The sequence below is a fragment of the Hipposideros armiger genome, unplaced genomic scaffold (genome assembly GCF_001890085.2).
Source record: "Hipposideros armiger isolate ML-2016 unplaced genomic scaffold, ASM189008v1 scaffold_148, whole genome shotgun sequence".
In the NCBI taxonomy this organism is placed as follows: Eukaryota; Metazoa; Chordata; class Mammalia; order Chiroptera; family Hipposideridae; genus Hipposideros; species Hipposideros armiger.
Window position 1 is genome coordinate 2,001,422 of NW_017731498.1, and position 21,739 is coordinate 2,023,160.

Below are 21,739 nucleotides of genomic sequence, written 5' to 3' on the forward strand. Positions count from 1 at the left end.
GAGCCCTATATTACCTGGTCATGTTACCTCTCTGACCTCATTACTTCTATTTTTCTGCCTGGAGGACATAGTCCAGCCACAATGGCCTCCTTGCTGTTCCCAGGAATGTTCTCATCTTATAGGTCATTTGACCTGGCTGTTTCTATTCCCAGAATCCTCTTCTCCCAAATAAATGCATGGCTAACTTCCACCTGTCTTTCAAGACTTGGTTCAAATGTCACCTTTCTAATGAGACCTAGTCTGAGTATCCTATTTTAAAATGTAACCAGTTCTATTTTTCTTTCCTTTCCTCCATATCACTCATCACCTAATACATTATGTAATTTATCCATTTATTATGCTTATTGTTCACTTCTCCCCACAAAATTGTAAACTACAGAGGGACAGAGGTCTTTGCCTGTTGTATTCATGGATATATCCCAATCACCTAGAAGAGTGCTCGGCATCAATGAGCACTCAACACATATCTGTTGAACACTGTTGATAATCTTCTCATTTATTGAAAGAGGGATCTATACCAGGGGTCAGCAAATCAAACTATCAATAGTTTCATTTGTAAAATTTTTAAAGGATATTATTCACATAATGGTGATTTCATTTGTTTTATGGCTCTCGAATAATTTTTAAATTGTTGTGAGGGATGGGATTGGCTCCTCCGTCTCAAAAGTTTGCCGGACCCTGATCTATATAATATGCCAAGAGAATCCAAAAGGAGGCACCTGGAAAGGTTCAAGGAAAGCTATTTCTAGGAGGTCATGATTGGGTAAAATGAGAAGGGCAGGAATTTGCTATAAAATTAAAAATAAAAGGTACTGTTAGCAGAGAGAACAGCAGGCTACCCTATAATTGCACTGAAATAATTTGTCTTAATCATCTTTATGTCACTTGCACCCAATACAGAGCTTGGCACATGGTGCCATTCAATACATGTTTGTTGAACTGAACTATGCCAGGGAGAAAAAAACGAGGTATGGCCGTACGTAAGTGGAGAAAGGTCTGAGAAGCAGCAACCAGAGAAGTAAATCAGGACAGCATTATGTCAAGGAAATCTGGGGTAACTCATATCAATGGTGTCAAATGTTTAGAGATCAAAAAAGGATCAGGCTGGAAAAAAGGCCTTTGGGGTTGGTACATATCAGGGAGCAGGTTTAGTGGGATAATATGGGCGGAATGCACAGTCCAATAAATTAAGGAGCCAGTGTATTAAGAAAAGTAGAGATAGTGAACAGAGTATTTTTTCTGAAAAGTTTACAAAGTACTTTCATATATTATCTCATATATGTTATCATCTCACCTTACAGTGAGGACACTGAGACTCAAGGAAGCTGATTTGTCCAAGGCCATGTAGCCAGCAAGGGTTTGAAATAAGAAATGGATCCAGCTTTTCTGACTCTAATTTTCATACTACTTCCATTCTCCCCACCACCACCGTCTTCTTTTACTGTCATTCATAGAGTGCAGTGAATCCACCATAATATCCCACCCATATTCTGGCAAAATTAGGGAGAAAATAACAGAAGGCCTGAATAAAATTTCAAGTGTAAATCCATTGCTAAGAAAAGATGACATTTCCCAAAGGATTTGAGGTAATGAGTACAGACTACACAGAATTTCAATAGCAGAAGATATTGAACACTTACAGAGCTTACAATATAATTTGGTTTGCCTGTGCAAATTAAGTTAGCTATCCTTTATTCTTTCAGTCAGAGCTTTCCAACTGGTGTGCAGGAAAGGGTTACAGGTATGCGGTGATATTGATCCCCTTAGCCCTTAGCATAGGTCTACAGGTCTCAATTCTCTTCTATTCACCACAGTGTGCCATACAATTACTATGGGTGTCTGTGAGCCAGTGTATGAATAAGGTTGGAAGTGTTATCTTGGATTCTAAGCAAATCGTTAATTTTAAAAAATGTTAGTGTAGGCACCTTTAGCCCTTAACATATTATTTACATTATTCACAGTTCAAGGAGATAAAATTCTAGAATTAATTCTCTATTATAATTCAATACCCAAAAACAAGGCCAAATGATGAGTGCTGCCAATTTAATTTTTCCTCTTTTCCAAATATACTAAATGCACTAAAATACTTGAAACAGATTTACCAAAGATATACTGTACTGGGTAAGCTTTAGCACTTAAATTGTATTTTTTAAAAATTAGAATTAAAGTTAAACAGTAACATTACAATCATTATTATATGGGTGTAAAAACAAAAATAACATAAAAATATACCTGTGGTGCATATCCAGGAGGCACGTAAATAGGAGGCACAGAACCATTTGGAGACATCATTGGAACCTGAGCAGGACCTGATGGGCCACAGAGATGATATATTAATCCAGGGTTATTTAGCATGCTAAAGTTGAAAACAATTTGATTTACACTTTAATACTTCATCTGAACCAAACACTCAGACTAATAGGGACTGTATTACTATGAAAAGAAATTCAAATGTTTCATCTGTTACAAAATATAAAAGTTTATCTTATAAAAGTGCAGATTACACTTTCTCAAAGCTGCCTGGTAATCATTAATAGTCACCTGGAGAGCTTTTTAAAACACAAAGATTTCCAGGCTCTCCTAAAGATATGCTTATAGTAAACAGGGGACTTGAATCAGTATATTTACTTTACAAATATACCAGGTGACTCTGATTATTGTGCAAATTTAGAAACACTGAGAGGAAAAGAAAACTAAACTTTACATACGAAAGGCAAAATTTTGAAAAGCAATAGGAAACAAAAAAAAAAACAAAAAAAAAAGAAAAAGTCAAGAGGGAAAAGCAGTAAGAGGAAGAATAGTTAGAAATTTGTAACTTGCTTTGTTAGGGTTAAAAGCCTCTAATGTAAGTCATATCTGTGGAGGCTTGAGAACAAAGTTAGGGAAATGCCATACATGTATATTTAGTAAAAAAAAAAAATTTTCTTACACTGAAAAGTTCTTAAAAAAAAAAGAAGAAAATCCAGCTCATCTTATTGTACATTTCCTTAGATCATTTTTATGTTATCCTTTTCAAACAACTTTTATAAATATTATCTCTTGTTTACCTTCTCTCAATCTTTCTGGGATAAAACAGGCACTTTTGGAAGGTGTGTTTTATTCTTTCTAGGAACTAAAATCTTACTTGCTTTACATAACTTAAAAAAAAAAGCATCTCACCTCAGATCCTTTTTCTCCTGTAACTTTAGCTGCACTGTCCCCTCACCCACTAGTTTTCAATAACTTGAAATGAAACCTACTCAAAGAGACTTACTCATTTTAAGGAAATAAAGGTGCCAAGAGTCAGATGAAGAATGTAATGGGGAAGAAATTCATTTTATGTGTAGAATTTCAACCTGCAGTACATATAATGGGTCTCAGTTACAAAAGAAATAAAGGAGGAAGAGGGCAGAAATCATTGGACAGAAAAACAAATTTTACTGGTAACATTATACAGACTTCAGAAAAACAATAAAGAGCTTGGAGGTTACTGGCAAATCCAGATTAAAGTCACTCTCTTTCTAGGGAAGGAGAAGGGGTGGGACCAAACAACAAAGTAGTGGTGGGGGTAGGGAAAGGGATGTGAGAGGTAGGGAAAGAGAAAAGAGAATGTGGGAAAAGGGGGGTCCAAGAGAGGAAATACCAAACAGTGGTAAGGAAAGAGGGGAAGACAGGAGAAGAAAAAAGGGGGGGGGGGATAAAGACAAGAGGGGAGAGAGAACTGGGCAAAGGAAGAGAGGTAACAGAAGGGGGAGGGGAAGGGAGGGAGAAAAAGGGAGGGTTAGGGAAAGGGGCTGGAAGAATGGGAGAAGGAGAAAAGGGTAGGGAAGGAAGAGAGCAGGGAAAAGACTCAAGTGGGTAAGAGGAAGTAAGGAGTGTATGTGGGGGGAGGAGGGGAGGGAAGAATTACCAAATTATGCTATGTAATATATGATTATAAAAATAACTTCAACAAAATAGTCTTCCCATCCAAAAAAAGCCCAACAAATACATGAAGTTGTTCAGAATATAACTACTACTAACTTACTGTGTGCCAGGTCCTTGATATATATTTTTCTCCTCATACTCATTCTATTAGAGGAATATTATTATTATTACTCCCATTTTCCTGATGTGGAAATTGAGGCAGAGAGGTTAAGCTTACCTAAAACGAGGCAGTTTCATTTCTAAGGACATATCTCTCCTACACTCTACTACATATTTAGTAAACATTACAATACTATGCATTATTGGCAACTGATATACTTTAGAATGCTCCGATGCTTCTAAGGAAAGTTAAGGACTCATTATCTTTATATCCTTGAAAAACAACAGAGAAAGGAATAAAATCTTCTTAACTTTAAGACAGTACCTATGAATTTACTAAATAAAACTTGTGAGGTGCTTTGTACCTCTAGCCAACAAAGGCTTCATCCAAAACTCACCTTTTAACTTCTACAAGCTGGACTCAACAGAAAATGAGAATAGTTTTAAATTAATGTTGGTTTACTTCAATTAGCTAATTTACATAAAACTATAGTAAATTAGCTTTCTGAATCCCAATAGTTACCTTAGCTATTATAATATGTAAAATTTAGCTAGGAATCAGAAAGAGAATTCCTTGAAAACCTTGTTTGTAATCTTAATAAAGGGATTTAATATTCATTGAGCTCATGTATGCCAGGGACTGTGGTTCCTTTTAGGTGTTGTCAAATTTAATCCTCATCAGCATAGGTTTTGTTGTTTTTGCTTTTTAGCAATCAGAGTAAAAGAGCTATTGCTGATCACATTTAAAACTTGTAAAACAACACAATTGCTTTGGTCTGCCCTTCTTTTACTAAAAACACGAATATATAAATACTATATAGTTATAATTCAAACCATATTATACTTTGAAAGCTGCCAAGTAGTTTATAATTTACTAGCACAAAATTCTACTTTATCCTTTGATTATATTTAAGTGTGATAGTGAAACAAAATAAAACAAACACAACCTAAAATAAACCAGCAGTAATTACACTACTAGTTGCAGTCAAAGAATAATGATTAACTCATTTCCCTAAGAAGTAATCATTTCATTCTAGCAAGTAAATTTTCTTATCCTGAGGCAGAAATGGTACATGGTTAGATCTTTTTTTAAAGACTATCCATGGATACCATATTTAATATCTAAAATACTGGTATGAAGTAACATTCAACACTGAACACATAAAACTCCTGTTGTATAAACATAGTAAATACAAGTATTGATGTGTGAAACTACAATATTTACAGCACCATTTTTGTTGCTATTCCTGTGTATAATAGCAAAACTCTAACATCTTACATCCTTAATGATGCAAATGTTTGATTACCTCCTTAGATCCAATAATACTTTTTAATTTAGGAAGTACTAAAAGATAAAGGACAAATCCTAATTAAAAGCAGTGAGGGAGATTTTGTTCCACCCAAGAAGCTAAATCTGTTAGAGTGTACCAATAAATGCACATCTGCACAAGAGTAGCTATATCTGAAAAACTGTAGATACACCTAGCAGTTTAATAATCTACATGATTTGAGCAAAATCTGCCCCAAGTCATAGATCTATTGATTATTTGTGTGTGTGTGGGGGGGGGCGGGCATATTTCCTATTCCAAAACCTTGCAGAAGAGTCAACAATTCCATTTACCAATTGTCGTAAGAAATTTGAGAAGCCCCTCACCTCAATTCCTTAAAAGTGCCATCAATGACTTAATAAAGATATTTCGTTTAGCATAATTTAAATTCTTTTTCTTTATTAGCATACGTTCACATTTAAGCATGTTTTTTTTTTAAACGAAACTACAAATTTCTCTTAAATTCTTAAAATGCAACGGGCTGCTGACGTGCTACACATTCTCTCTATAGACAAGCTTTCACAATGGCTTCCAAATAATCTGATGCCAATTTTTAGATTTTAGTTCCAAAAAGAAAAACCTAGTAAAATAAAAACGCCGGAAAAGATCTGTGGAATACAACATCAGCTTAACTCTAGAGTCTGATCTTTTTATAACTACATGGCAACAATTTAAAATATTTTTATAGCGAAACATTTGGCATCTATTGAACGCGCGCGCGCGCGCGCACACACACACACACACACACACACACACGGCATGACTTTAGCTTAATACAATGCTTTCTGTTTTAAAATAAAAGCAGAATGTTCAAAAACAGCAAATCTTACCACTCATTTTGTTTTTACAGTAGCAGCAGAGAACAAGAAAATCCAACAAGGAAACAGCGTTGTACACGTTAACAGCTTTAATTGGAGAACGGTTCCTGTGGTTTTTTTTTTTTTTTTGGAAAAGCTGCGAGGAAAGGATCCTTTGACCGAGCCACGTGACGCCTATCACGTGACCCGCAGTGAGCCGCGTAAAAGGAAGGGGGAAAAAAAGCAAACGTTCCTGCTGGCAGCGTTTCGGATACAGTAAGTGATTAAATGATTTCTACTGCCGCTGCCTTGAATTCGACCATCTTTCTGACTTACTTATGAACCAACTCAAATGGCTCATCAAAATACACGTACATAAATATATACTTGATGTAAAACGATTCTCTTTGTTTACACTTTCTGCCGGTAATACCACAGGCAAAATCTTCTAATTCAAATTTTATTATCCAGACTGCTGCTTTTCATTTAGAAAGTTTAGGATACATATAACATTAATTTAGAAGATTCGCTCCGAAATATCCTTGTGTAACTTGATCCACTCTCCATACTCAACCCTCTTAAGGAATGCCCACAAAGAATTGGCTAAGAATATAAGCTTGATCAGTGTGTTCCTTAAGTGTGGGTTTTATGTGTGTGTGTGTGTGGGGGGGGGCATTTACCTTCCAAGCTGACAAAGGCTACCACTTTTACTGTTGGTTTTACTTTTTTCCTGATTTTGTAGAGGTTCTTTGTTGTTGTGTTTTTTTAAGATTTCACCTGGACATTAATATAGATATTTGGTAGATGGCACTATTATTCATAGCCATCAAATCTGAAGGCCATGGGTTCAGGCTCAGAGCACTCTACCCAAGCACATGTGGAGACCAGGAATGATACCAAAGATTACAAGAGGGGGGAAGAAGAAGAAAAACTTTTGGAGGTCTTTTCATTACTTTATGGTGCTATGTAAGTTAAGGAAATTTATTAATTGCTAACACACATACACGAGTAATGATAATGATTTGTAACAAGTTGCACAGTGGAAAGAAAATGAATTTTGGTATCAAAAGATGTTAAGTTTTAATAACAGCTTTGATCTTTATTAGCAAAACAATTTATGGCTCTTCCTTGAGTCTCAGTTTCCTTCTTGTAAAAAGGTTAAAATAATCAACCTCATAGAATTGTTGTGAGAATCAAATTAAATAGATTTAAAGTACCAAATATACTGGTTGGCACCACTCAATAAATGATAGTATTATAAGTTAAAGCATGATCACTATGTTTTCAAAAATAAAAATTACATGGTACAGGGTATGTGCCAAGCACCATTTGGAGTGTTTTACATGTGTTGATTCAATTTTCACAATAACTGAAGAGGCATCATTTAGGTAAAGAAACGGAAGCAGAATATAGTTAAGTAATTTCCAAGAGCACATAATGAGGCAAAGCCATTATTATCTAATAATAAGGCTGTATTAAAAAAAAATATGTAGGGCCAGCCAAGTGGTGCGTTGGTTAAGAGCTGGCTTGGGACGCCAGAGGGCCCCGGTTCGGATCCCACATATGAGGGCCAGTGACACTGCCCTCTACAGCTAAGATGCTGAACAACAGCTCAACCTGGAGCTGGGCTGCCATGAGTCGTTGGCTACGGCATAGGCTGCAGCCCCTGCTGCAGTGGGTTGCCATGGGCTACCGTGTGTAGCCAGCAGCCAGCGTGAGCGGCCAGCAGCCACAGTGAGCAGCCGTCCAGAAGCCGGCGACTGATGTGCCTCACCCGGAAAGAGCGCAATGATGGTGCCAACTTGGGCCAGTGAAGCAACGTCCTCCACAACTAGACTAAGAACAAAAGGACAGCAACTTGTCTGTTCCCCTTCCCCCAATTCCCCAATAAAAATCTTAAAAAAAAAAAAAAAAACCATATTCTAAGGCTAGTCTCCCAAAAAAGTGGAAAAGAAATGGCAAAGGATAACTTGATTTCAATAAATACATGCTAGGAGTTAAGGACACTCAAAAACCATTCCCACACACGGGGAAGGGTAATTGTTAACTTCTGAGTTCCTGCTACAAGGCAAGGCTGGCCTGAAGAGCAAGACTTAATGGCAACAAAATCTCAACAGAATTGCTGAGAAATGTTGGACTAAGCCTCTCAATAGTTCCAACCATGCCTCTGATCTTCAGTCCTTAAACAAAAAGCAAGCAAACCCCCTGTAGCCCCACTTCCTCATTTGGCTCCGTTCTCACAGCTGTGTTTCCATTTCTTGAGGCTTTCTTTAACTGATGTACTTCTCAATTCTTTCCACTGTACTCACTAGAACATTTTCCCCTATTTTAAATTCCCTTATGTCAGCAACCTTTTCACAGAACACCTGTTCATGTGTTTCCTTTGAATGAAACCTGGCTATCCCCTAGGACGGTTTTTCCAGCACCCCCTGGGAGCAGGGGCTCCCCATTCTCCCCTGAGGCAGTCTCTAGGTACCCTAAGTCTGCTTCCATTTACCACTGCGGTTACCATTTCCTGCTAAAGTTTCTTTTTCCTCGATGTCATTCCATGAGTATGCTGCCCTTCTCACTGCTGTCATTCTCAGTCCTCATTTATTAAGAACTTTGGTACCATGTTCATAGTTCATTTTTTCTCAATCCCATTTTTTCCCTATTAGCATGACTTTAATGTCCCAAAAACCTACCCTCAAACTTTCTTGAACTCTTCATGCTGTTTTTAGTTACCCACGTTCAAAGACACATCCTGAAACGTATCACAAAGAATTCCACTATCCCATCTTTAGAGTCTTAAAACTTTCATGTTTCAGTCTCTGGCCACCATACTATCTTTCATCTCTCTAGTTCTTTCTTCTACAGAATTTTCTCCTGATCCAACAGTGTCTTCACAGACTGATTTCCTTTCCCATCCTTGTCTTCCATTTACTTCCGATCTCCTGAAAATCCCCATTTTTAATCATATAATTACCTTCTCTTCCCTTACACCTGAACTGTAGAAATCAAACAGTACTCAGACTGGCATGTTTATAAATTTAGTGATTTTGAACTTTAACTCGCTTTCAGCGTTGCTCAGGAACCCTTTCAGGAATTTATCCCTGGTTTCTAGAGTGGTTATCAGGGATCCTCACTACTCTGTAAGGATCTCCCCCAACCTGACCTCAACCATATGTCTCAGCATGAAATTGAACGCTTTCAATGTTATTTTCAGAAGAATCATTGTCCCTTCACTAGGTCAAAGCTACTGCTCCTCTTCTCTTCATCAGATCACTACTTCCTCCTCCACTGGGTCTTTACTTTATTGTTTCATCCTGTTCAGTATTTTAAATTGGTTTCAGTGCCCTTCTAAAAACACATTGCTCTATACCCTTACTATTCTTAACTATCCTCACAGTTGCCACAGAATCGTAATGCCCAGGATTAGTGACATCATCCACGCTTTCAAGGATCTTTCAGTTATAATAAGGAAATATAAGACAGTGTATTTTGTTTCCTAAAGGTCTTATTAATTCAAGAATGTGCACCAAACAATTTTCCTATAGAAATAAACAAAGTAAGAGGATGCATTTAGAACATTACAATTATAGGAATGCATTACGTAGTGAGGAGTGTATTTTTCATTTTCTGTTTCTTACATGATTATATGACAATTTTAGGAAACTTAAAATGCACCTGATTTTTATTTTCACAACACTGTATCAAACATTTTGCAGCGGGCTGTCTTAAATTAATAGCATGATGTGTCATACCAATTGTTTGGACTTCTTGATGACATTTTAACACATTAACTAATAGCATTCCTAAACTACTGATTTTCAGATAGGCTTGTCAACACAAACACTAGCACTATACTTGGGTGACACTGTTTATAAGTACTGACTGGGTACCAGGCAGTGGTCTAAGTGCTCTACAGATATTTAACTCATTTAATCTGCATAATATCCCTATGAAGTAGAATAACAAGTATTTCCATTTTACAGGTGAGGAAACTTAGATAGAAAGAGGTTAAGTAACTTGCAAAGTCTTACAGCTAATAAGCTGTCAACTGAATTAGGTGGTCTAGCTCTGAAATCATTCTCTTTACCATTACATTATGCTGCCTCTGTTGTTCAGGATCTATTACAAATTATAAAATGAATGAGAAAATTGCAGCACAATACCAAAATTCACTTGAAGATAAACCACAAATAGAAAAGCACTGAACATTTGGGTGTTAAGAATCTACACAATACACCCCAAATATCTGCTAGTTACGTGTAATGATAACAAAGCAAAATATACCTAAATGTATCTTACTGAAACTGTTGCAAAGAAAGATTCTAACTTTCTTAATTGAGGGATATCATATGGAAAACAGTCAGTGAATCACTTAATAGCCAACCTGTTCTAAAAAATAATTTAAGGAGATTTAAGAGATACACACAGCACCAACAGCAAAAGCTAATATCCCCCTCCCAACCCAAACAAAATAGGTGACAAACTGAAGAATAGGGAAAATTAATATAAGGAAAATTAAGATAGAAAAAATACATATAAATAAGGAGTGAGGTGGCTCTTATACCCTTTCTAGAATTGGGCCATAAAACTTCTCTGGTTTGTATGAGCCGAAATTAAAATTAAGACACCGAGAACCACACTGTCAAGCTAGTCCTTCTGCAGATCAAGAACTGTGTCTCAAACTGCCATAAAGCTTGGCCCCACTGACTTGGCATGAAAAAAACGAAAGCTGAAAAACTGAACACAACACTGACTTCTGCTATACAGTATATAATATCCAGTAAAGCACCAATAAATGTCTAACATTAAGCAATGTACCCTCAAAAATAACTCGTTGCAAAATGAACAGTTAAGATAGCAAGATAGTTGAATCAGTTGATTTGCAAAAAGGGATGTATTAACTGAGGCAAATTAAAAGCTGGAAAAGTTGACATGATTTTATAAAGTTCTTTTTGGCAATAAATAAACAAGATCAGTTGTTTATTAAGGCTGCTCTTAGATGGTAATAGTGAGTTACTTCCATGTCAGAAAATTGAAGAGCCGCACTTGTTCAGCTCAGCAAAAAGTAGTTTCAAATCATTAAGATATAAAGTTAAAACAGTGGGGATGTGAAATATGTCCCTCTTCTACTTCTCTACAAATATATATCTAATTAAAAAGACTGACTCTGACCTTGATGGTGGCCCTGATTCTGTGGCAGTATTAAGTTACAATTTCCGAAGAAGCATCTACATTACATGCACTAAACTTATGAAGCTTAGCACACAACTGATGCCATGTCCATGGAAAAGTCAATGAAATCTGCAAATAATCACTACTCCACTGGAAGGGGTCTATTCCTGGGAAGTGACTGACAATGACACATGCAAATAACCTCAGGAAGATAGGTGCTCGAAAAATTAGAACCTATAACTTTGTTCTTGGGCACGAATCAAACCTTGTTTCTATTAAGACTCTTTTATTGGCTTGCCCATGTTTTTCCTCTTTCACTTTTTAGGTGCTTAGTCACCTTGCAGATCTGACAAGACAGTAGGATTTTCTTTATCAATTTAACAAAAGTTTTACTTTATATGATGTAGCCAACAGGAAACAAAAGTGAGGATCATCCTAAAACCAGATTTATTTTGCATTGACTGGGGGGTGAGGGTGGCTGGATGAGGTCAGGAAGATAGACATTAGCTAGAAAATGGTCCATACAGACAAATATCTATATTCTAATATAGTATTTCCCAAGTATTTGGATTTATGTGCCAGTAAAATTTCAAAACAAATTCTGGAGACTCATTAAGGTAACCAGCTTTATTATTTGGCCAAGTAATGACATTAAAAGGAATGAAGAGAGAATTAAGGCTTGATAGATAGAAGAAAGTCTATCCTATATTATCACATCATTTCATAAAGAAAGGTGGGTTTTTTTTGTATTTTTTTGTTTTTTGCAATTTAGAAACTTTAATATACATTGTTTCCTTGAAAAATAAAGACTAAAAGAAATAATTTATGTCAAATGTCACAGGTTAGAAAACCAATTTTTCTTCTGAGGCTCATTTTAGCAAACCCTCTGAGTATCTCCAAATCTTTTGGCAGAAAGGCCATGGCCTGAGAAGGGGCCTTCCCCACCTCCTGAGAAGGGGCCTGCCCCATCTTCTGCTCTAACACTAGTTCCACACAGAGCTGGACTGCGTCCCCAGGATTGAGAACAGCAGCCACATTGTCCCAATTTCCACCAACTAACTTGGCTCAGCTCTTCCACCAGACAGAACGTTACCCAGCAGCAGAGGACTCAGAGTACCACGTTTTCCAGACTCACAGTGTGCTCAGAGGGCAAAGCTGTATCTCAAGGCTCTTAGGAAAGGTTTCCGTCAGCATGCTCAAGTGCTGTTCATGGGACTCACAGCTTTGGATGCCGTAAGGGCTGCTTCCCATGCCCTTCACACTGGGTAACTTCCCAATTAAATGGCATTACAGACATTAGGCCAATGAAGAAAACTAAGGACCCCAAAGTCAAAGAAAGGATATTTTAATCTGAAAACAGTAGGAGGGGGTTTACTTTAGTATTAAAAAAAGTATTTAGGTTGAATAAATTTAGCTTAATGAAAAACCACTGCAATATCCTTGTTTTTCCAATTTTCTAGATTGGTGAAATTTCCCCAAATCTATGAACAAGGATTTGGGAGTAACTTTTGGTAGTAAGAGAGAGAAAGATTTGTCCTCAAGGCTAGCTAAGATCTGGTGATAAATGAGGGAGAACACAGAGCAGAGGTAGGTAGTAACCATATTATCATCATCCAATCTATTGTAGGACACTTCTGAAAGGGAAGGTGGGAGCTAAAAAAATAATTAAAATTATATAATTTGGAATAATTCTTTATTGACTGACAAATGCTTTTATTATATTGAGGGGCATGAAAAGGAGTTCTATTAAAATATTTAAAAATAAAATGCTTTATTAAAAGCACATCACAGTACAATAAAGAGCATTTTATGAACTTTTAAAGATTTCCATAGCTAACACAGAATATTATGTTAGTTTCAGGTGTACACCATAGTTAATCAACATTTATATACCTACAGAAGTGATCACCATGGTAAGTCCAGCAACCATCTGACACCGTACCACGCTAGTGCAATACTATTGACTATCTTCCTCATGCTGTACATCACATCCCCGTGACTTGTTTTATACCTGGAAATCTGAACCTCTTATTTCCCTTTACCTTTCCCCCCACTTTTAAATTTTTTCATTACAGTTGACCAAACTTCTTTATACTGAGTATCTGAATATTAAATAGTGCAAGCAGAAAATTTTTTCTTAGTACATATCCATGCATTTTCACCTATCTGTTAGCTATATGTATCTGATATTTAACTGAAAATTTTCTTTTTTCAGTACAGTCTGCTTTTTAATTTTTTCATGAAACTGCCTACAACTATTGCATTTTATGGTTAATAAATTTGAAGCTGTTGATACCTTCGATTGATTCTTTTCTGTAATACTTTAATTTAACACTCTAATACATTAAGCAAATGCTGATTTTGAGGTGCTGCCTGATAAGCTAGGAACAAATTCTACTAAGTGGATGATATTTTAAGTTCTGTTTTTTTTAAATCTTATTGAAACGTGTATATATTTCAGTCCAAATACTTTCACTGGTACGATAATACCTTCAAATATTTCTATAAACAAAACTCACTGAATTCTATTTATGATTCTTTTGAATATTTTACCAAATTTAAATTTCTAGTTCATTGTTGCTGAAAGGGTTTATTACAAAATAAAAACGCACTGCCAATAAAAAAGTTATAGATGTATATAATAAATGACAAAATCAGACTATTTTTTATATATTCTGTGGCAAGAATATATAGATTTTATTTACTGCACATATTTCACATTCATCTAACATATATGCTTCCCAATGATCCGTCCAGCTGGTGGCCTCATGACACCAAGTGGCCAGCAGGGGCAGCAGCATCACATACTTCTGCTGCCACCGCCGCCGCCACCACCGGGGGACTGGGAGGAGGTAGCAGGCCCTAGCTCTCTGCATCTAAGAGTTCTGTTTTTACAACTAAGTCTCTTAACTGCTCTCCTTGACTCACTTCTGGCAAGAATCAGGAAAAGAGAAATGGTTTATTCTCGTTGCCTGTAAGTTTTAATCACAGGTTAAAGTGCAAACAAGAGATGATGGGTAAACTGCTTATTTAGAAGAGATCACGGCAGAAACTGGAAATACAAGATGATGGTCAACCTTATACATCACAGCTTATTTTAATGCAACTACTAATTATACTCTATTAAAAAATGAAAAGTCTGGGACAAATGTTAAACTGGTTAGATACCAAGATGAGAGGCATAAGACTATCCTAGACAAACTAGGACATAAGGTCACCCTATTAAGAGGAAATGCTTATTAAGGCTACAAAACATCTGGCAACATTTATTCACATGAGGCAGGCAATTAACACAGGCCTTGAGTCTAGGAATTTAATGCGTTGGTGATCATAATTTGTGAACAGAATGAGGCAGGGAGTTACAGAAGAAAAAGATCAAGGTCATTATTCACTGCTTAGACAATTAGGGCCTAAGTATGAGTCAGAACTATGGGCAAATTCATTTATCTGTGTATACAGGTAATTGAAAATTTCTATAATTAGATTTGTTAAGGATTTAGATGTATCAGCGATAAGCACACTAAGATAGTTTGAAGAATGACTATCATATTATGGTTAGACTCTACCTTTAGCACTAAACTGAGCTGTATATAGATAAAAATCTTGATGTAGGAGATGTGTTTACCAAGCACCTGTTTCTAAAGAAGTTGTTTTTAGTGTTCTTGTTTAGAAAGCTAAAGGCTGTGATATTAATGTGCATGGATACAGCAGATTGTGGACACTGCTATTTTTAGTATCAGTCTAATGTGAACAATGATGAATCATTCTTTGTTATTCTAGCACAAAACAGTGCTTGGGATTTACTACAGCACATTAGGTTAACTGTGTCTCAACGGGATACCCACCCACACGGTGACATCACACAGGCAGTGATATGGATCAATGACGCAAATCCTGTCAGAATCAAACATTAAGGCCAACAGGATTGAAAAAAAAAATGTACCAAAGTAAGAGGGCAGAGCAGCCATCCAACATGTACAGACTGCATTAAATCATTACTGGTGGTGTTGAAAAGGGTTGTGCTAGGTTCTTTTTGCATAACAGCTAAGCTTTTTAAATTTTAATTATAGATTTCCCACATAACAGGCTATATTTACCTTGAAGTTTCCTCATGGGTTCTGTAGTTTAAAGTCTGGACCTTTTAAAACATGTCTTAAGGTTCCACCAGCCATATGAGTTATCTGGAAAATGACCCTGTAGTCAGGTTCTTTAGACAAATCTTTTGTAGACTATGCCACCATTAACTAAGCATTTAATTATAAAACATGTTGTGCTTGACAAATAACATTTAGATTTAGATTTGGAGCACTGCACGGTGGCCTCACAACTCACTGCTGCCTCAGTCTTCTTCCCAATGTCACCTCTTTCTTTGGGCTTTTATTATTTTGTTTTACTGATATCAAAATACTAAATTTTTTATGGTTGCAGATGGATTGGAGAAGATAAGATGGCTTATTATGAGTAACCACATGTAAGGTTTCAAAATCTCTTCTCCCTGAATTAAACATACCAGCTAGAATTAGAGTTCCTCTTCTGGAACAGGAGCAGAGCCTGTCTTTGGAGGCCTGCCACAAAATGTTCACTTCCTGCTACAGTTTCTTCTACAATGCAGCTGGGCCTCTAGACTAAAGCATTACCCTTCCTTCTACTCTATGTTCTTTTCAAAGACTCGCTTCCCAGGAGAATTGGACAGCCAGAAGATGAGAGCTGGAGGTATTTAATAATTTTTTGTTGTATCACCACTAACCTGACATAATCAGGCTGACTTGAAAACACGCCAAGGACCCTTTGCCACACTCTCAGGCACTTGCTTTCATGTTGTTTCCTCAACTAGTGTTTCTGAAGGGAAATTGTGAAAAGAAAAGGGAAAAGCAAAGCAAGGACTCCCCAACATCATCCTAAGGTTCATTTGTTTTTTTAAACTGTTCATCATCTGAAAGAAATATCTGGAAAGCATAAAAATTACTGATACGGCTGTCTTCCTATTTCTTTTTGAGGGGTACTCTTTAAATCTAGATTTTCCATGGTAAAATGCTATTTCACAGTTTAAAACATTTTTATACTTATTCACTACATATCAACTTTCATCAGGAGAAAACTGGACTGTAAGTTCTTATTTTTCTCTATCATGATTTGTATATTTTGATCATTTGCTGTCGGTCCATTTCACCCTACTCATTTCAACCTTCTCAGGGCAAGTCCCTACCAGCTAACATGGTCTTAAATGTTGTTGGCATGCCAAAGACCACAAAGAGTTAGGGAAAAAACTCTACCAAGGCAAAGGCAGGAAGAGAGGCCTCATTCTCTTCAGGTTCAAACATTACTAGACTGGGAAGCAGAGTCTTATTTATGTAGATAATTTATAATAAGATAAAGTCAAGAAGGGTAGGAGACAGGGCTTTTCCCAGGCTCCTTGCTTGTTACTATGAAACATTTTGGAGATATGTAGGCTGGGGGGAGGGGGGGGTTTTCAACCTTGTGCCCCAGCTATACAGTTTCCCTCCCCAGAGCAACCATTCTTTGTTTCTTTTAAATCCTTTCACAGATATTCTATGCATATAAAAGCAATTATGTGTCTATTTAAAAAAATACAAACAATAGTATACTACACTTACGACAGTATACTATACATACGGTTCTGCATCTTAATAATAATAAGTTAGCAATCTTTCCATATTGGTACGTAGAGCTGCTTCAATCTCTTAATGGCTACAAAGCATTCCAGTGTAACACTGTACCATAATTTATTAAACTATTCCCCTATTGATATTCAAGTTATTTTCAACCTTTTGCTATTATAAACAATGCTGCAAAGAATATCTTTGTACAAACATCACTTCATAGATGTCAGTATATCTGTATGATAAATTACTTGAAGTGGAACTGCTGTATCAAAAAGAATTTCCATTTTTAACATTACCAAATCCCAGAATTTGTACTAACACATATTCTCATCAATATACCTTCACCAGTAGCTCCAGCTTTTTGGTATTTGACAATCTGAAAGGTTAAAATAGCATCTCAATGTAGTTCAGTTTGCATTTTCTTATGAGTAAGGTTGAATATCTGTATTAAATGTTCAAACTATATTAAATGTTCATTGATTTTCTTCTTTTTCTCTGATCTGCCTGTTCCTAGCCCTTTCCTATTTTTCTACTGGATTTACAAGGACTCTTTACATTTAAGATATTAGCTCTTCGTGATAAGCTGCAAATATTTTTCTTTCTTTATCTTTTACCTTTCTTTATGTTGTTGCCCTTCTCTCCCAAGAGGGGAAATACACACACACACACACACACACACTTGGATGCTGAGAGGGTGGGTAGGGGTGGCACTGTGGATTAGTATCAAAACGTTTGAAGGTGACAGCTGAAACTTAGTTTCTCAAGGACAGTGTTTCTGAAAATGTATTTTAGAAAATCTGGTTTCATAAGGTGCTTCTAAAAAAGAATTCCATCTTCAAAAGAATTTAGAACATGCTGCAAATGACAGCCACTTCTTGAAAATTCATTATGAATATTAGCATGTTAAAGGCCTACAGCAAATCAGTTTCTTTTGTTTTCTTAACACTTCAAACTTATTGTGTTTTTTTCTCCATAATACCTATTAACAATCCTACAGTACTTGCTATACTGCTCTAGCCTTAAAGGAAATACATGAAAGAGAACTGTATGTTTCTTTGTATGCTATCTTATTCACTCCTCTTCTTTTACCCATCTCTTAAATGTTACATGCCTCTCATGCCTCCAACTGCAATCTTCTTTTTCTTCTTATTTTGCATACTTTTCTTGAAGAACACATTCAAACTCATGGCTTCAAATTACTTACTGACAAGTTCACTATTTCCATGCTGTGATAGTTAATTTTATATGTCAACTTGACTGGGCTAAGAGATGCCCAAATAGCTAGTAAAACATTGTTTCTGGGTGTGTCTGTGAAAGTATTTCTAGAAGAGACAAGCATTTGAATTGGTGAGCTGAGTTAGGTTAATGGCGGTATGTTTAGATGTGCCTTAATGTAATACTATAACCACAGTAGGGGGCACAAGTCATATTTTGTAGAAGGGTCTTTCTCAGAAATGAAATTATGCCTAGTGTTGGTTGCCATGAGAAGAAAATGAGAATAGTGAGAATGAATTCTAGATAAGCTGGAGAAAGAATGATTTTTCCAACTCTATATATCTAGGTATGTACTAAAAATTACATTCAACATGTTGTCATATAAGGAAAGGAACCTGGAAAGATTTTTTTCTGGGACAATCTCTGCAGGTGGTATGAGGGTATGTAAATCAGATTCCATAAATTCTTATGAGTCTCTTTTTATAAATGTTCTCTGAATATCCTAGCCTTGCCTTATTCTAGCTATGCTTTGGAGGAAAAAAAAAAGAAAGGTTTATGCCTAAGTTAGAATGCTTAATTAGCACTTCCTTTAGTTCAAAATTGGAATTGCAGTAACTACAAGGCTAAGTTAAGGTAGATTTCTGTATTTGTAATTCAGCTGCCCTTCTCACCAGGTCCTTCTACTAAAGCCAACTTTAGGGTCTGGATTTTATTTTTAATAAGAAAAGTGATCTTTCTAGATACTTTTATATAGGGTTAGGAAAACGTGTCCAAAGCACAAAGTAGGTTTGCAGAAAATACCGGTTGGTCTCTTTCCCTAGCATTCCTTTACAGAATGGTTTGGTTAAATAGAGAGGATCCAAACAAATACATCTTCTTGCATAAATACAGCCTGGCATACACTGATACTTTTTTGAGATTGACAAAATCCTCAATATGTACAGTTTTTTTGCCTTGGGTTTCTAATCCGTCCTCCTTGCAGTCAGAATTGTTTTAAGCCAGTCCTATATCATGATATCAAATTTACACATTTCTTTTTTCCACCCCCTTGATTGTCAAAAATTGTCAGACTATTATTATATACATATAAGCCTGGTGTGTCCCATTTTTTAGTTTTTAGTTAAAAAATCCACTTATCTGAGCTCAGGTTATCAACTTTAATGAAAAAAAATCTAAGAATGTTATAAAATAAAATTGGACTAAATTTAAATGGGATTAAAACATCGCTTCTATGATTATTTAATCAATTAATACTTGTCAAAATTATCAAATTATACAGAAAGTATAAAGAAAAAAAATCCCTGTAATCCTACCACATAGAGACAGGCACTTGAAGGAAATGGGTCAAAATTATGCATTCAGTAAAAGTAATTTTCCCTTATTACAAAACAGGCTAATTCTGTTGATATAATAGTGCATAATCAAATAAACAGTCGTCAAGACTCAAGTCCTAATTAAATCAAACCACTAATTAATAAAACTTTTTAATCTTCCATTTTGGGAAGCTAAAAAGTAAGGAACAGGACTCATCCTTTGTGTGTCCTCTAGAAGTATGTTCTAACTCATGGACTGGTCTGAATACTCCTGCTACGAGCTTCCATAGTCCCCTTCCTGTTCTTTTCAATCATAACACTTCTCTCACTTTATTGAATGCTTCTGCTGTCTTCCCTAGTAGACTGCAAACTTTGCATGGGGCAGGAATAGGGTCTATCTTACTCATCACTAACTCTGTTCAGAGTTTTGGAATAGTGACTGTAATATACAGTGTTTTCCGGAAAATAAGACCGGGTCTTATATAAACTTTTGATCCAACAATCTACATTTATTCATTTATTCATGCACAAAAATCTACATTTATTCAAACAATCATGTCTGCTGACGATCCTGGGGCTTATATTTAGGGTAGGGCTTATATTACAAGCATCCTGAAAAATCATGCTAGGGCTTATTTTCTGGTTAGGTCTTATTTTCTGGGAAACACGGTATTAAGTTCATAATAATTTGTTAAATAAAAGACTGGGTTTAAAAAGAAACCTCCAGGGCCGGCCGAGTGGCGCGTTGGTGAAGAGCTGGCTTGGGACGCCAGAGGGCCCCGGTTCGGATCCCACATATGAGGGCCAGTGACACTGCCCTCTACAGCTAAGATGGTGAACAACAGCTCAACCTGGAGCTGGGCTGCTGTGAGTTGTCGGAAACAGCATAGGCTGCAGCCCCTGCTGCAGTGGGCTGCCATAAGCTACTGTGTGTGGCTGGCAGCCAGCGTGAGCAGCCAGCAGCCAGTGTGAGCTGCCAAGAGCCGCCATGAGCGGCTGTCCAGAGGCTGGCGACCGATCTGCCTCACCGGGAAGAGCGCAATGATAATACCAACATGGGCCAGTGAAGTGATGTCCTCCACAACTAGACTGAAGAACAAAACGATAGCAACTTGTCTGTTCCCCTTCCCCTGATTCCCCAGCGCTGTTCCCCTTCCCCAATTCCCCAATAAAATAAAAAATAAAAAAAGAAACCTCCACACTAAAATAATATACTCTGAAGGCAATATATCATAACACATTAAGAGATATTTTTAAGCTATGAGAATGAAATTAAGCTAAGAATACATTGTAAAATAAATCTAAAAATGATATAAGGAAACATGGATGAGGAACACAGAAATAAAATAAAAGTTCCTATTAAAAAGAAAAAGAAACCTCCAGGCCATATTCTTTTTTTTTAGGGATCACCCCGCCCGTGCTCCTGTCCCTCTCGCACGTGTCACCAACTACCAGCGACGGCCGGGTATGGGCCCACGCTCCAGCGCCATCCATTTTCAGGGCTTGTTGATTCGGCAGGTGAGTTGTTACTCCAGGCCATATTCTATCTAATCTAGGCCAGGGGTCGGCAAACTGCAGCTTACGAGCCATATGCGACTCTTTGGGGACATACACGTGGCTCTGAAGTAAAATTGAAAATGAAAATAAAACTATCATAGTTTCATTTATAAAATTTTAAAGGATATTATTCACATAATGATGATTTCATTTGTTTCATGTCTCTCAAATAATTTTTAAATTGTTGTGAGGGAAAGGATTGGCTCTTCTGTCTCAAAAGTTTGCCAACCCCTGGGCTAGGCTCAGTAATTTATTCAACTCAATCTTCTAAATAATCTACACTATACTACCACTACCATACAATCAGTATGAATGCTTACAATAATTTTGGGCACTGGAATATTCTGAAGGTTAAATTTAAGTGTTTATTTTGTAAACATTTTCAGTAATATGAGTTGAAAAAAGGCTTCTTGGTTTTCGATTAATCAGAAAGTTATGTTATAAGAACACTCTGCACTAGATTAAGGTTTAAAGCACACACTTTCATGCCTTTAGTTATTAACTCTAATAATATCATCTTCAGCAAAAATAACTTGAAACCAACTGATGAAGATTTCTTCCCAAAAAGATGAGAAAGTGGAATCAAATGATATTAACCCGCCCTGCCCACCTTTTAGGGTAATAAAAATTAAAATCTTTTTCAAGTATAAATGAGGAAGGAACCTTTTCAAATTCTAATATTTAGTGTTTTTACTATAAAATATAGGATTGTTTATCCTTAAAATTCTTTTACTGGA

At 36.4% G+C, this 21,739-nt stretch overlaps 1 protein-coding gene across 1 annotated transcript in view; it reads right to left on the minus strand.

The window, feature by feature from the left end:
* FNDC3A (fibronectin type III domain containing 3A) overlaps positions 1–21,739 on the minus strand; it is a 150,539-nt gene that overhangs the window by 86,822 nt on the left and 41,978 nt on the right. The window contains exon 3 of the mRNA XM_019650830.1: positions 2,233–2,309. Coding sequence (XP_019506375.1) covers positions 2,233–2,309 — 77 coding nt within the window. The remainder of the gene's footprint in view (positions 1–2,232; positions 2,310–21,739) is intronic.